Here is a 16,486-nt window from a genome sequence, read left to right on the forward strand (position 1 = left end):
CCTCCTGAGCCACAGCCATGTCATGAACACCAGATCTAGGCACACAGGTGGAGATAAGAAGAGCCTGATAGCAAGATGGAGGTTTGATTGACACAGGCCTGACTCTTTATTTTAAGACCATGTTAGGTGCATCTGTGACAACTGATAAACAGTTGATGGCAAATTTATATTCTGGGTTTAAGATCATTGGGCTTTTGCTTTTAAATCCAATTTTTTTCCTTATTATACTCATATATGCCTGTTTCATTGTTTATGATGGCACTGCTGTAAAATAGACACTTTAAACCAGTTTAGCCTCTGCAACAGAAATGTGTCATAGGAAGAAACCTATAAGAATATTGAGGAGTGCGAAGTTTGCAGTGACTTTGCTTTTATTAATCACGTACAAAAGCAGAGCTGCGATCATCTTGATTTTGTTCAAAAAGAGAGAGAAACGAGGAAGATCAAAGGTCAGGAAGGAAGTGTTACAGTCAACATGTCAAAATGGAAGATTTTTATATCTGATCAGATAGATAGATATGCAGCTCAAACATATACTGCCCTTTTTATTTTTATTTTTAAAGTAGCCCAACTTAGACACCTTTAATAGATTTGTGCCATATCAAACTTCATCCCCTCTATTACAACACAAATCTACACATCAGCTTAGCCCGACACCCAGCCGGGTCTTGAGCCACTTTTACTGCAAACAAATGCTTTTGTCGTTGACCAGCAGATCTCTTAAGAACAAGGCGCACAGGGCAGAGCTTTGTTTAAGCTGGTTGCGACACATTTGACCGGTTAAGCTACCGCCAAACTGCGGGGCACGGTGCGGGAGGGGACAGGAAAATACAGACATAATGAGTTTCTAAGGTGACTAAACTCAAACCTGGAAGGAGGCTGCAAACCAGATGGAGTCCAGCGGGAAAGGGAGTGGAGGGAAACTGATGTAGCCTGATAGGCCACGGAGATGCCGCAGGCTCCTGGGCAAATGAAGGCTAATACATATTTAACCCATTATACAAACAAACAAACCTGGAATAGCTTAAGTGAGCAAAATTTAGGCTATACCACAATTATGCCTGCCTCAAATGTAGGCTGTTTAAATTTGAAACAACTTACATTAAGGAAAAAAACATGGTTTCACCATTTTTATTTTATGAACGAGAACTGGGTGGATTTAGACTACACTATAATTGCAAATTTCCCTTCAAGTTTAAAAGTAAAACCACAGACACGGAGCATCTTTTGTTGTTTATTTTGGACGTGCTGATAAATTAAAGGCTTCTGTTGGTTATCTTATGAGGTGAGCTTTTTTTTTATGTGTGTTATTTGGGCTCTATGGCAGCCTGATGGAGCACCTGTCGCACAGTTCCGGGCTCGCGCTCGAGGTGCGAGGGCATATGGAAGTGGCAGGTGGCGAGAACGTGCGTCCGCTCGCGCCGTTCTCGCCCACTTAGCGCCAGAGCAGCTCCTCATTAATTAAACGCTGTGGCCCGCGACACCCGACCTGTACCCGCACAACACGGTTAGTGACAGCCCACCCGAGGAGCTGTTACACGTTTATGACCAGGCATAAAGTCAAATCAGTAATTCTGAATTTACTGGGGTGTTTATTAGTAGGTCTATTTATTTTCAGTATTTGCTGAAGATGTTTGAATTTAGTTTAACATATTTTACAGAAGATCTAAAATAACTAAATGCAATTTTGCAAAAAAGGGCGGCCTTTTATTTTTTTTAAAATGTAATTTAACTTTACTTCTCAACAGGTAAAACATTTCAGAGCTGTAGTTCATTTATTTTTGCATTTTTTTTTCATGAATTGTGATTTATGAATGACTTAAAATAAATTTTTCAGTAAATTAGATTTCTTTGTTTGAATCGCGTGCGTTTTAAAAGTGCACCTACCTCCTTCCCAACTATAGCTGATAATCATCATCAGCCTATAGATTTAAAATTAAGTTTTCTTCACATAACAAGCGGAATGAAAGTCTGCATCTGCAAACCATGTGATTAAGTGTGTAAACTGACACCACCCTAAAGAAATAAAGGTGAAGTAGTTTGTCCTTTTCTGAATTAGGCCATCAACTGATAAAACGCTGGCGCCTCCACCTCTATAACATTACCGCGTTGCTCTTTTTTTTTTTCCTTCTTTCTTTTACTTTGTCCGTTTGTTTCCATTAGAAACAAGCACGCGAAGGGGATCTCTGAATAGGAGCAAGTCTATAGGCTAGTTAATTAAAAACAGGAAAAAGTGGACCTAACTGCCAATAGCAGAGCAGAGGACGTTGCTTCCCGCTCCGCTGTCCGCCCAGCGAGAGTATTTAGGAGAGGAGCAGGAGAGGAGGCGACAGGTGCACCAGGCATGACCTGGTCAGTGTCCTCACTTGGGCTGAGATGGAGAGGCAAAATGGTGACTGAGGCCTGCTCACATAAAGGGAAGGGAAGATGCGCTTGAAACGCAGGAGTGGAGAATCACACAAATGGGTGAGTAGGTTGTAAAAATAGTTGTGCTCTATTAAAACAGCCTCAGTGGAACCAGTCAAGAGATGTTATTACTTAGGGTTGCTGGTGCTGCTACCAGGCAACTCAAACTATAAACACAGGGACTCTTCCTCTTTGGTTTCCCCTAACCACAGCACAGTAAAGGTATTGTGATATAAAAAAAGAAATAACACTAATCACTGAGATTATTTACAGTATACTTGTAAAACAGCCAACTTGGTGAATAATTCCTAGTTTTAGGTGATGATGAGCTTGATTTTATTTTTGTTTTCATGATCAGGAGAATGCTGAGAGATTTTATAAGAAAGCGACACTTTCCCTTCAAGGTAAGACAGGGGGGAAAAAGGGAAATTTGGCAGTAAAACAATCAAACTATTCAACATAATTGTGCCAGCTGCTCCCCTCTCTTTCTGCATCTGCTCTCGTGGTGGCAGGGTGGCAGTGTACTGCTGCTGGCTGTGATATCCGACTGACAGCTGTCAGCTGCACTCCTCACTGCTCCTCACCTAAAACATGCTTGCCGACACTGCCACATATCCCACTTCACTCACCTGCAAATAAGAAGTCAGCTGAGAATAAAGCTGGGAGAAAATTCTACGCTTTGCATACTGATAAATACTGAGCAGCTCAACATCAGCACAGCACAGTCAAATCCACACATTTGCATTCACATGTGCAGAAGGCCTCAGAGTTGTGGCTGGTTGGGAGGCAGTGTAATGTTAGCTGACGTTTCTCTGGACAGCTCACACTGCTCTGCTACCTTAACGGTTACATTTCACTCTGGTGCTCATGCACCTCGTGCACCTGGCAGGTAAGATACTGATGCAAGCATCTCAGATGGCTCAGTAGACGCCCAATATGACTTTTAAAAGTTTGCCCACTCCGCAAAGAAAATAATATTTTAAAGCTGAGTTTGTCTGATTTTCAATAGATTTTGTATATCTAATTTTTTTTTTTTTGGCTTCTGGTATCACTGAAAATAAAAACAGTTTAAAATTTAGACAAAAGTGAAGTTGTTGAATTGTGGGCGGCTGGAAGGCAGTGTCTTGTTAGCTGGTTGATTCTTCATGTGCCAGCTTACCTGCTGCTGCCCTCCAACTGTCCATTTAACCCACAGCAGCAGTGATGTCTGCAGTCACTCTTCACTAGATACAATTCAGAGTCTGTGTCTATTTTATGTTAATTTCCTTGTAGCTGTTCACGATATTAAATATTCAGACTCAGCAACATGCTATGGCAAAGAAAACAAACAAACAAAAAAAGATCAGCTACAACATGCAGAGTATCAGCATCATATATGGCCTTAACATCAGTACTTTAACACCTCTAATGGGATTACAGTTATTCGGTTAAAAAAGGTGATTAATATTCACAACAAATCTAGAAGAAACCTAAATGGAAAAATCCTCACATCATTAGTTACATCAAATAGTTATTAGTGTATTTTATTGCTGGATAGATGTTGCATAGTTTACTGGGCTCAAATCAGTCAAAATAGGCTCAATTACTTTGCTTCATCTTAAAAAAAAACCCAAAAATTTTAATGTAAACACTGGAAAGAGATGACAAGAAGGCAAGCTGAACATTTTAAAATGCCAACATCTGAAAAGCAACACAACCACTGCAGCAACAGCAGTAATGACACCCCACACACACGCGCGCACACACAAACAAACACAAACACTCTGACACGCATTGCATGACTGATTGCCTTTGCATGCCTGATATTTCCATCCTGCATCTTTCTGGAGCAACAACCCTCCCAGCAACACTCACTGTCAACAGTTCAGTCCCTCCCGGCTGTCTGAGCACAGGAAGCGCAGACACAAAGCCCTGCTATGTCCAGTATCCATCACTAAGGGGCATTATAGCTCCACTCGTTTCTTGAGGATGATTTCCCGCACCATCATTGTGACCTCTTCTCTGATGCTTTCAATGGGCTCGTCTGTCCGCCAGAATCTGACCACTTTCCCTTCTGGATTCACCAGAAACTTCCAGAAGTTCCACTTTGGAAGTTTCTGCACAGAATCTGAAAAAACAAACAACACATCACAGCACAGTTATTAATCACACATTTCAGTTTTTTAATTGATCTGATTTTAAGCCAGGAAACGTTAAAGTGTATTATCCAAGATGGGCAGTGACAAAATAAGATTCCTTAAAGCTGAGACCAATCAAAAACAGCGTCTGTGAGGCAGATCCATCAGGCTCTAAAATACCTCTATAAACATTGATTTAATTCCCAAAGGTTGCCTAAAATCCTAAATTATACATGTTAAGATATTTAATAGCCATCATAATTAATTTAGAGGTCACATTACAGCACTGAGCTTATGTCTATCTGACTGTCTTGAGCTTGAAGATGCTGCAGAATAGCAAATACCAAACCTGAAAATTAGCAGCAGATAACTGTGAGAACCAGTTCCAGCAGGACTTCTCCATAACAGAAGTGCTTAAATATAAAAGAAATCCTGCAGCACCATATCTAATTTGATAGGGTGATGCAACAACTGTTGTGTTATTGTCTGTTAAAGTAATTTTATCTTAATAAATAGATTCTGTTTTCTATCATATGGGCCAGGGTGTCAATTCTGCAGCTCAATAAACAGAAAATATGCTTTTTTTTTTTTTTTTTTTTTTTTTTTAGCAGATATGAAACTAAATTGACATTTCACACCATCAAGTCTCATAATCAAAGAATAAATCAGAACCATACTTTATATCCCAGTTACCTCTGGAGTTCATAGACTTGTTCTGCGGGTCTTCTTTCAGGTGCATCATGTTCATAAATACTGATTAAATTACCCTGGGGTGATTGAAAAATACAAAACTTTATCCACATTTTACAACAGTAACAGGTTATTTTCCTCTCAGGGGGAAGCAAAAATGGACTTTACTTAATCTAATTTGGGCTTAGACTATCAACACCTGTACCTGGAATACAGGTGAGACTAAGTATATTTTTGCTTGGTGATGATTTCAGAGATATCTCAACCTGAGAAAGTCGGTAGTGGCAGAATCCTTTAAGGTTTGGTCAAAGTTTCCAAATTTTACTTCCTGGCAGAAAGCTGCTGCAGCCATAAATAAATCAGAAACTTGCACTCGGAGGAGGTATAAATATATAATTGGCGTTTCTGTGCTCTCATAGTGATCTCGCAGTCATATTTTTTTGTTGTTAAAAATCCTTTCTCCCAACCTGTGAGGAATTTGAAAGCAGGCTCAGCCTCTGATCCCATTATTTTGATCTTGCTGAAGAAAGGGAAGGTAACCCCGTAGGTGGACTTGGCGAAAGCTTCGATGTCCCAGCTGGTTCCGGTCTCCGTGTCCCCGAACTGTCCGCAGGGGAAGGCCAGGACGTTGAAGTGAGAAGTGCCCAGCTCCCGGTGGAGCTCCTGTAGAGACTTGTAGTTCGCCTCCGTCTGCTGGCAGTGACTCGCCACGTTTACAACTAAGGACGCCTGCAAAGGAGAGGATCAGGATCAGTGTGCAATTTCGAAAATGCTCCTAGAAATACATTTTCTGCAAAATAAATCCCGCTCTCCACTGCCACAGAATAACTTCAAGTCTGTTTTAGGCAGATTTATTCTCAATCTGAAACGACTGGTGATGATGTGGACATACTTTTCCTCGGTACTTCTCCAGAGAAACCGTCCTCCCCTTCGCGTCCTTCACCTCGAAAGAATAAAAATCCTTCGGTTTTCTGGGTTTCACCAGCTGGGTCTGCAGAAGGAACAAACACCCCACACCCATCGTCATGCTCAACAGCACGGTTATTTTTTTTGCTTTTGGGTTGGAGGACCTCGTAGGATAACCTCCTAACGCCTCCATCTTGGAGGAGGAAGAACGAACCGTGGTCGGAACTGGGGCTCTCCTTCCAGAAGTGCTGGGGCGGACCAGACGAGAGAGTCGCGTTAAGCTCGACGGAGAAACAATACGAGCAACTATACCGGAAACTGAGCGGCATTAAAAATAAATACATAAATAAATAGTCATGCAAGCAATGTGACAAATGCTTGGTGTAAAACGGGACAAAAATCTGCAACTACTTGTAAAGAAAAGAAATCACTAATGGACTTTGCGCTAGATTAGACTAATTGAAATGATACTGTATACCCACTAAAGAGAAAATAATGTCTGAAGCTTTACTTTTTGCAGGTTTTGTCGATGCAACTTGCAGAAAGAGGCCTGAAAACTAAGACTACCATCTACATGAGTGCGAGGGACGTCACAGCCGTAACAATGAAAATATAGCAAAACTAAAACTGAGCATTTTTAGGCACTCAGAGCTAAAGTCGAACGAGCACACACAGATTATATGCAAGAAAATAAACAAATACAATAAAGAAAAAAGACCCCAATTCATATATATATATATATATATATATATATATATATATATATATATATATATATATATATATATATATATATATATATATATATATATATATATATATATATATATATACACACACACACACACACATACAGTTTTACCAATTTTACCTCAAGTACTTGCAGACCTGTAAGCTCTCTTGTTTCATGCCACCCCTCTTATCCTGATACTGGGTGGGCAGTTCATTCGCCTTGTTGTGGAAAGCTGAACTCAATTCTGCTCAATAGAACCCTAACCCTAAAATGCTTTTGCTTAGTAAAATATATTTCAAATATTCAGAAACATTTTTGTTAGTTTTTAAGCTCTACACAGCACAATGCAGTATAACATTAAACTGGGGGGGGGGGGGGGGGGGGGGGGGGGTATCGCAATTAAGGTGAAAATAATATTGTAGGGGGGGGTCACACCTTACCGTCCTCTACTCATAGCATTTAAGACACTTGTGCTTCAAAACTTTTAACCGGAAGTGAGGCTCTTAATGCTGCTCTCTTGACACTAGTGTGCTCATGGAGTTTGATATGAAGTTAATGTTTAATAAATGTTAAATATACTTATTTTGAGATTGCATTATTTAAAATAAATATATTTTTTGTCTTCTCAGGGACAATACGAGGCCCGTGAAGTCACATACAAGCGCTTCAGGAGGCGGATCATCCAGAGGAGCTGCAGAGAGGCCCCTGCTGCGAGTACCCCGCTGGCCCCTGGGCGGCAGTGTGAGCCCAGCTTTGAGTTTGATCCGGTGTGTCAGAGGCTGGAGCTCGAGTCTCCACCGAGAAAGCAAGAACCAGCGCAGGGAGTGCTGCAGGGAAATATACAAGGTATTAACCGACACAGAGAATGTGATACTGATGTCAAACACATCCACATCGGTTAGTTCATTAAAACTGTGATCAGCAAAATAAGAAATTACCTCAACGCAGCTTTTAAATAAGAAAGACAACAACTAACAAAGATTTAAAGACGTTAAATTAAAAATGAAAATGGTCTGGTTTCAGATTCACAAGTCCCCAAAGTATGTAGGCATTGTAAATTAAGCTGCATTATTATTTTAGGCAGGCACACTAGATTATATACATTAATATACATTATAATAATATATAATGTATAATATACCATGAAAATGCAACAGTGTTTGTGCAGTTTGGATAAAGATTTTGGTTTTAAAAAATGTTTGAGCTGCGACATGAAGGTGTTAGACATCACTGGGAAAAGCACCTAAGCTGTCAGTGTTGCAGCAGTAACACATTTATGATTCAGCTGTTTAACTCTGTTCTTATATGACAGTACTGTTTTTTAAATGCACAGACTTGCCGGTCAGTGCTCCCCTATAGGCCCATATCCAACAAGAGTTCTTCATCCTGTCTTTTTAATCTTCAGGAGTTGAATCACACAGGCACAGTAGATTTATACTAGAAATGTGACCAACATTTTCTGCCATTTGGTTTCACCAGAATCAGCATTGGTGGGAGGCCTGTCTCACTCTGAGCCTGCTAACTTGTTGAACACAGCATGCACTGTTGCTGCCAGGAGACAGCCTGCTGCAGAAAATGGCCCAGAACAGGTTTGTTTAAGGAAGCTGTAGTTCCTTGTGTGAATGTCTATGTGTTTGTGTGTCTGCATGCACGAAAATGAATGAAGAATGTTCACAGAGATGAAAAAAATTGAAGGGGGCGTTAAAGTGACCTCTGCAGGTTATCCTCTGTTACATGAACATAGAGATTATTACAAAAAAGTGAAAAAAAAATAGTCCCGAGTTTTGTCTGTGTGGGTTCTCTCTGGGTACTCTGGGTAGGTTAACCGGTCACTCCAAATGTTTAATGGTTTAATGACTTCTTGAAATTTTTCTTGAATTTCTTCACAAATAATATTTTAAGCATCTGGTTCTCTTCCACAATGTGTCTTTTGTTCTGTCTCTCTCTATTCACCTTAAATCAGTCACAGCAGATGACTGCCCCTCCCTGAGCCTGGTTCTGCTGCAGGTTTCTTCCTGTTAAAAGGGAGTTTTTCCTTCCCGCTGTTGCCAACTAGTTTCTTATAGGGGGTCATCAGATTGCTGGAGTTTTCTCTCTGTTACAGTATAAGGCATCTTGAGGCAACTGTTGTTGTGATTTGGTGCTATACAATTAAAATGGAATTGAATTCAGTTGAATTGAACTGTCTCCATGTTCTCCCCGTGTTTGCTTGGGTTTCCTCCTCCCACAGTCCAAAGACATGCAGTTACTGGGGTTAGGTTAATTGGTCACTCTAAATTGCCCATATGTGTGAGTGTGAATGGTTGTCTGTCTCTCTGTGTTGGCCCTGTGACAGGCTGGTGACCTGTACAGGGTGTACCCTGCCTCTCGCCCTGTGACAGCTGGGATAGGCTCCAGCCCCCCGCGACACTGAACAGGATAAGCGGAAGAGGATGGATGGATGAACTGTCTCCATGTGTTGGTCCTGCAGTGGACTGACGACCTGTCCAGGGTATATGCTGTCCTTCACCCTGTGACAGCTGGGATAAGCTTGAGACCCCCCCCCCCCCACCCGACTGTGAATTGTAGAAGTAGAAGAAAATTAATGGACCTTTAGTGTCATCATGCCATAAAATATATAAAGAATATGAAACGGAAAAACTGTATATATATTGCTAATGCTAGCTTTCAATGATATCCTAATGCTAGAAACTTTTGTTTTTTTTTGTTTGTTTGTTTTACAGCGATGGGTGTGGACACCTGCAGGTCAAGAACAGGGACACCTCAGTCACTGTGGTAGAGCATGTTTCTTTTTCTTTCAAACAGACATGAATGGTTGTGTGAATGATCTCTGGAATGATACTACATGATGTCATACTGGGAAATGCAAACAGACACCATGATCATGTAGCAGCTTTTTATTATGAAGCAAATGAAACTTCTGGAGGACCGTTGGATGATGTAATTATAGGTTTACTTTATCAGATTAAATAACCTATTAAAATAAAAACACGACACAACAAAGGAATTTTAACTGAGATTCAGTGAGTACGATCTATTGCATTAACAACAGATCCACAATGTATGTTTTGTAATATTTTTTCATTGAAGGTAATGATGAAAGAAGACGTGGTCTTCAGCCATTTGCCATTCTGAGCAAAGCCAGCCTGAGTCTGCAGGGGAAGTCAGTGGTTAAGTTGGGGGCACCTTCACTACTGAATGACTACTGTAAGAGAAGATAAAGTCCTATATGATATTTACAAATTGTAAATGAAGCAATCCAGATATGATTGAAGTGCAGTCTTTTAGTTTTAATGTGTTGCATCAAGATGTTCCCTTAAGATGCTTTGGTGGGTCTTTACTGCAGCCACCTTCACCTGGTGCTTGTTTGCTTTCAGTTTTGTGTTTAATAAGTTAAAAACATGATCTACTGAGTTGAGATCGGGGTTGTCCTTTGAAGAATATCTGATTTCCTTGCTTTGATAAACTCTTGGGCTGCTTTTGCAGTATGCTTTGGGTCATTATCCATTTGCACCGTGAGGTGCTCTCTGATTAGTTTTGCAGCATTTTGCTGAATCTGAGCAGCAATATCTATCCCTGTACATTTCAAAATTCATGCTGCTGCTTCTATCAGCAGCCACATCATTTAATAGACACTAGTAACTAGTTCCACTGGCAGCCAAACATGCTCATGCCTTAACCTGTCTATCATATTTGACAGATGATGTGATATGCTTTGGATCACAAGCTGTTCCTTCTGTTCTTTTCTCTACTGAGCAGTCACTAAGGAAACTGAGGCCACATTCACTAGCAACTTTCATTTCTACAGTTTTATCTGCATGCTTGGTGTTTTATTAATTTATCGCAGTATTGTTAAACTCAGTTTGGCCAAACTAGATAAATTTAGACCTCCCAAATAAAAAATACAAATAATAAAAAAAAAAAAATGAAATTACAGTAGAATGTAGCCTCTGTTTTTGCAACTTTGTCATTTCAGACACCAATCTTCTGGACTGCAGCTGTAACGGCATGGTTGCGTTAGCACTCGGCTCTACTGTTTACATTTGGAATTCAGAAACTCGTGCTCTGGTTGGACATTTGGACCCGAGTCCACAGCCAGGATGCCAATACCGTCAGTCCATCTCGTCTCTGTGCTGGAGCAGAGATGGCAGAGCTCTCAGCATTGCGACCAGGCGAGGGGAGATACAGGTAACGCCTCTGGTAAATGAGTGCGTAGAGGTTGGAAACTTATTCAAACCAACAGTGGTATGGGGGGGGTCTGTATGAAGCGATGTGTCATACTCACTAAATCAGCAAGATGACAGTTTGTGGTATCTTTGTCTCTCTTTGACTCTTTAGTTGTGGGATGTCGAACACAAGCAGAGGATGAGGTTTCTGTTGTCACACCTGACTGTGGTGAGAGCTCTTTCCTGGAAACAGCAGTTACTTAGCAGGTACTCATTTGGGTTGTTCTGGTATTTAAACAATGTTCTGTATCATCATGAAATGGACAAATTCACCAACACTGGAATGATGGAAAACAATGTCACTTAGCTTAGGAGAGCGGTTAAAGCCATACAGCTTTATAAGAAATGTAGGTGAATTAGCTGTGAGCAGGGCAGAAGAGACAATATCAATAAGTGTCCATAAAACAGTATTTTTTTCTGACAGTGGCTCGGTTCTTGGACATATCTGTCACCTTGACCCTCGGGCTTTCACACCTCTGGTAGGTGCAACCACCCAGAGTGAGGGGGTCTGCAGCCTGCAGTGGTCACCAGGAGGCAGTTGGCTGGCCAGTGGTTCCACAGAAGGCCATCTCCATATCTGGGACCATAGCATCACAGGAAACAAAATGTCAAGTCAGCCAATAATGACAATGAAGCAGTGCAGTGCTGTTAAGGTCTGTGTAATTGTAACTGTGTGTGCCTTTTAGAGCAAACTCTGCTGATGTGACTTTAATGAAATAAAAATGGGAACACACATCCTGCTGTAAGTGATATTGCATATTCATGTGCAATATTCATTGCACATGGATGGATCCATCCATCCATATGGATATCTATATCTAGCCATTTGCAGGCACTAACGTGTTTGGTGTTTTTAAAGGCTGACACAACCACAGTCACATATTGCAAGCAACTCAACTTCGGTATGGGCTAATAGTGTTAATGTTTAAGGATTTTGCTGTCATTATACCAAGGCTTAAAGTATTGTTAATGCATCTACCTTTGTGTCTGCCTTTGTATATTTCAGGCAATGGGGTGGTGTCCATGGCAGAGAAACACGATTGCTACTGGAGGGGGATGGAAAGACGGTGAGCTGAGAATCTGGGACACACAGTCTGGGTCTTGTGTAACTTCCACACACACAAATTCACAGGTGCTTGAGAGTTAAATTAGAGTGGATACTTTTGTTACTGTATGTAAATGCTGGATAAACATTTCCCAATTGCTCCTTTTGCAGATATGTTCTCTACAATGGGCTGAAAAGAAGAGACATGTGGTTACAGGTCATGGTCTTCCTCATCACAAAGTCATATCCTGGATGTGGGAGTTTCCCTCCCTCAGCCCCATTTACCAGTTCACAGGTCAGTTCTCTGTTACTGCAGCCCTTAAAAAGATCTGTTTAACACATTGTTGAATTGTATCTGCACTGCTGCCTGACTCAGCCAGTCCAGTCTTTCAGCACATTTACAACACCCTCATAGGAACAAATGTATTGCATCATTAACACGGTGAGTAAGATTCCCATAGAAGTGTTGGTTGTCAGTGCAGCAGCTCTGTCACCTATCACTAAGCTGTTTTATACTCACTGTGTGCTGACTCATTCATGTCCTGGGCTTCCCTCTAGTGAATATGAAACGATGAATTGAATGTCCAGAGTTACTACTATTTTAATTCTTGACTTGTTCAGTAAATGCACAGCAGGGATGTTTATTTGCTCTGACTGCATTTAAGCCTCATAATTAGACAAATTTACATTTAATTTCATATGTAAATAAAATCTTAAACAATCCAATTTTTAAGTTGTGAAAGCAGAAAAAGAGAATATGAAAAATAAAGATGAATAGAAAAAAATACACTTGGTCATTTAGATAAAATTCCTCCAAACTAATGTTCCTGACTGCTAAACAGCTGCCAGAAACGTTCATTCTTGTGGTCAGGGGGCTCAAAACAGATACTGAAAGCAAAAAACACACTTTCTGTTTCAACACACTGATGTGTAATATTCAATAATTTTACTCAAGTATTTTTTTAAATTTTATTTGTTTAACCAGGGTCTTTTTTCTACTTTTACAACTTGTGTGAAAACTGGATTCTCGTGTTTTTCTTGCAACTATAGTTTGACATTATGGTTTTTTTGCTTTGCTTTTGTTGCAGAGGGTTTATTTTTGCCAGAATCATAATTGGCATATCCATATCCCAGTCCAGTAAGAGGACTGGTTGTGATAACAAAAAGAAATTGACCATTTTCTTGCTCAGACTCAGGCATAAGTTCCCCCTTCTCATTTTTGCCGATAAGACTCTGTTTGACTCAGCTGTGCTCATAGACAGGGAGAAGTTGTTACTGAAAGCAGCACCCATTTGAATCACATGTAAAATGTGTGAGCAGTGGGGTTTGGAACAGAGGGTTTAGTGCTTATATTACTCAGTAATCATTTCGGAAGCTTTCTTAGTTTGGAAAGCCCTCCTCATTTTCCTGTATTATCTATATTTTTCCAATTTCACGTCATTGTTGGTTTTTGATGTGTGAAAAAAAATTAACTTAAAAAAGCATCATGATCAAAGGTAGCACGCTTCAATATTAATTCCTTGTTAAATAACACTACATTTCCTTATTAGTCTCAGTAACTGAGACTAATATGGGGGACACAATATATTTAAAAATCAAAATTAATTTAAATAAAAATGTCTTTGTTTTTTAATCAGGTCACTCTGATCGAGTCCTGCACTTGGCCTTGAACCCTGACAACACTCGAATCTTCTCCACCGCCGCAGACCAGCGCTTTCACATCTGGGATCTGTAGTTACCAGCATCGTGGAGCCGTGACATTCATATCGATAATGAAAGTCTTCGGATGAGAACTGGGTATAAAATTGATTACCACATATGTGGTCATTGCTGCTTTCTTGGCAATTGTATCAAAGAGACTGCACATTTCCTGCCCGTCATCTGTACCACACGCCAAAGCCAGCTCACACCAGTTCACACCTTTTGCCGTGTATCATGCATGCCAGCAGCAGAGGTTTCCTGTTTCCTGTTAATACCAATGTATTATTTAATTTAATTGTTTAGTATTCAGTATGACAGATATGTTTCGGTGATTGCCACAAGGTGGACACGGGACACGTGTTATGCAAAACTGCACAGAAAATAGTTCAAATAGTGGACGCAGCGTCTTCTGTGGTGCACGCACATGAAATATCTCAGCACATTTCGTACGTTCCATTCTGACATGTTTACAAAAGAAACATTTCATAAAAGGCCTTTGTTTAAATTTTATTTTTCACAATGAAGTGAAATTCGTGAACCTAATAGTAAAATACACTCTTCCAGGATGAAATTGCTTTTTATTCTTGCCCCTTTTTATTCCATATTTTACTTGAAATTTCTTAATGATATGAAATATGTCTACTACATTTGACCTCAAAACCTGAGTAAACATTTCATGGTTTGTTTTACAAGTTACTTATTTAGCAGTCAAAGCACTTCGACTGAAGTTAAATACTTGTGTGTTGCAAAGGTTTTACTTGCAAACGTGTGACCAGATAAGATTCAAGAGAACACTTTGTGCAGAAGTGCTGTGGTGAAGACTTCCTTTCTATAAACAAAGCAAGACCCCCTTGGGTTATTTCTTATGGGTAACATGTTCAGTCGCTCTGCGGCATGTGCAGTGATGTTTGGTTTAGACCCTGTCACCTCTGACATCTGCAACATCTAGCCTGCACTCTTACACTTTTTGCTAAGATGAAATGCAAGGCCAAGATGAATGACATCAACATTCAGCTGAAAGCACCACCATGCATCAAGTGCAGCATCACCGCAGAGCTTTGACTGGGGCTACAGTGGGAAGGTTTGCCTTGACTTTAAGTATAAAACTTAATCAAGAAAAAACAAAACACACCAAAGTGCCGGTTCACACAGCACAGAAACAAAACCGAAATCATGACCCCAAAAAAAAAAAAAAACTCCCCCAAAATTTAGGAGGTCTGCATCAGTTGTGTTTCTCTCTGCTGCACAAACCTTTCTAAATATGTTGAGCCTCATTAAAATTCATTAAATTCACGATGGCTCAGCTCAGGATAAATTGGCTATGCAAAAACTCCCCTAAAAATGTGTCAGGATATATTGTGTCCCTTCTTGCACTCAAAGTAATACACACACCCCTAATTGCCACATATACTGCACAGTATACTCATTGCAGTATCCACCACTCAGCAAGTGTGTGAATCTAGATATCACTTACAGGAGGAGCTTACAGTGCTAGTGTTTATTTTTCATCGCATAAAGCTCTGATATTGTGTGTCTGATGAAGTGCAGAATCATATGGGAAAGAAATAAAGTAATAAATAAGAATTTCCCATTCCCTCCAGTCGTGAATGCTTGTGTTGTACAACATGACGTATACTTCAGCCTTTCTAATATCCGGACTGCAGGGGGCTATTTGCATATTATTTTTAACCCCCTTATAAAAGCTCTGCACCTTTCTCTGGGTGTCCGGCTTTATTGGGTGCTTTAGAAACAATATTCTGTTTTCTAGTTCACTCCAGTTATAGAGAACTGAAGATGCCTCTTGGACAAACAAAGCTTAGATAATCCTGTTTTGTTATTGAACCTCTTGCATCATGCCTCTATTTGAGCTGATTTTATAAACTTCCCATCCAAACGGAGTCCTTGGGGAATGAGAAGGAGAGGACATGGGATGAGTATAGCAACACTTGGGAAACACCAGACAGCTCATGGTCAGCTGTCTGACAGGAAAGAAAGGAAATCATAAATAACACCTTCCACAAAACTGCACAGATACTGTTTTATGTCTGACAGAGAAACACAGCTTCATGTAGCTGTTCTGGGTAACTTTTAAAAATGTCTTTAATATGGGTCAAGCTGTCATTACATTTTTCATAATTCAGGGAAATGTAAAACAAGTGTAACATCTAATGCAATATGCTTTTAAATTATTAGGACTGATTTTTGACTGCATACTCTAGCAACTTTTAATGTTAACAAAAATGTGATTTTGCTGTGTACAAGGATAGTCTAGCATGCCATTAATAGATGCCATTGAAGGCCATGCTCTTCTACAATGACATACAAATCCAACTGTCCCAAATTTCTTTCTCCCAAATTTTCCTCTCTAATGTCATTTTCTGTCTCTTAGGTTGTCTTTGGTAGGTTGAAAAATGAACGTTATTTAAACTTTACGCAAAAAGTAAAGAAATATTTGTTTGGTTGATTATTTCTTTGTTGTAACAATTCTTCTCAGCAATAAATCTTATATCGTTATAAAGCCTGTTTATTTCCTCTTTTTTTTTTTAAAGCCTGTCATGTCTGGCAGTTTTTGCAATCGGAGTGATGATCCAAATGCAATGATGTACCAAACATATTTGCTTTTACAAGAACAGCTCTATAAGTTTTCTATAGGCTATTCTTG

The 16,486-nt window shown here is 39.9% G+C and overlaps 2 protein-coding genes across 3 annotated transcripts; one reads left to right on the plus strand and one right to left on the minus strand.

The window, feature by feature from the left end:
- The first annotated feature begins 2,184 nt into the window (after positions 1 to 2,184).
- LOC115786377 (cell division cycle protein 20 homolog B-like) lies at positions 2,185 to 14,886 on the plus strand. Of its 2 annotated transcripts, XM_030738508.1 has the most exons (12): positions 2,185 to 2,466; positions 2,765 to 2,810; positions 7,482 to 7,698; positions 8,332 to 8,441; positions 9,576 to 9,627; positions 9,943 to 10,059; positions 10,829 to 11,040; positions 11,191 to 11,285; positions 11,503 to 11,731; positions 12,085 to 12,210; positions 12,295 to 12,418; positions 13,761 to 14,886. In XM_030738508.1, exons 2-12 carry the CDS (start codon positions 2,769 to 2,771, stop codon positions 13,856 to 13,858), a joined length of 1,422 nt encoding a protein of 473 aa, XP_030594368.1. In that variant the 5' UTR covers positions 2,185 to 2,466; positions 2,765 to 2,768; the 3' UTR covers positions 13,859 to 14,886. The 2 variants fall into 2 exon arrangements, with proteins under 2 accessions (XP_030594368.1, XP_030594369.1); XM_030738509.1 differs by lacking the exon at positions 2,765 to 2,810.
- On the minus strand, positions 3,431 to 6,366 carry gpx8 (glutathione peroxidase 8 (putative)). The gene is made up of 3 exons (XM_030738510.1): positions 6,106 to 6,366; positions 5,681 to 5,942; positions 3,431 to 4,513 (listed from the first exon to the last, which is right to left on the minus strand). The coding sequence occupies exons 1-3, from the start codon at positions 6,310 to 6,312 to the stop codon at positions 4,350 to 4,352; spliced, it is 633 nt and encodes a 210-aa protein (XP_030594370.1). The 5' UTR covers positions 6,313 to 6,366; the 3' UTR covers positions 3,431 to 4,349.
- Positions 14,887 to 16,486: the final 1,600 nt, after the last annotated feature.

The sequence above is a fragment of the Archocentrus centrarchus genome, chromosome 9, assembly GCF_007364275.1.
Source record: "Archocentrus centrarchus isolate MPI-CPG fArcCen1 chromosome 9, fArcCen1, whole genome shotgun sequence".
Classification (NCBI taxonomy): Eukaryota; Metazoa; Chordata; class Actinopteri; order Cichliformes; family Cichlidae; genus Archocentrus; species Archocentrus centrarchus.

What these genes read in the sequence shown, in the direction of transcription:
- gpx8 (XM_030738510.1), bottom strand. Translation starts at nt 6,312, where the DNA reads ATGGAGGCGTTAGGAGGTTATCCTACGAGGTCCTCCAACCCAAAAGCA. An exon ending in TGGAGAAGTACCGAGGAAAA is followed by an intron (nt 5,943 to 6,105) that starts GTATGTCCACAT and finishes TCTCCTTTGCAG; the next exon opens with GCGTCCTTAGTTGTAAACGT. An exon ending in TGCTTTCAAATTCCTCACAG is followed by an intron (nt 4,514 to 5,680) that starts GTTGGGAGAAAG and finishes TTGTTTTTTCAG; the next exon opens with ATTCTGTGCAGAAACTTCCA.
- LOC115786377 (XM_030738508.1), top strand. Translation starts at nt 2,769, where the DNA reads ATGCTGAGAGATTTTATAAGAAAGCGACACTTTCCCTTCAAG. An exon ending in CCACACACACAAATTCACAG is followed by an intron (nt 12,211 to 12,294) that starts GTGCTTGAGAGT and finishes CTCCTTTTGCAG; the next exon opens with ATATGTTCTCTACAATGGGC. An exon ending in CCCCATTTACCAGTTCACAG is followed by an intron (nt 12,419 to 13,760) that starts GTCAGTTCTCTG and finishes TTTTTTAATCAG; the next exon opens with GTCACTCTGATCGAGTCCTG.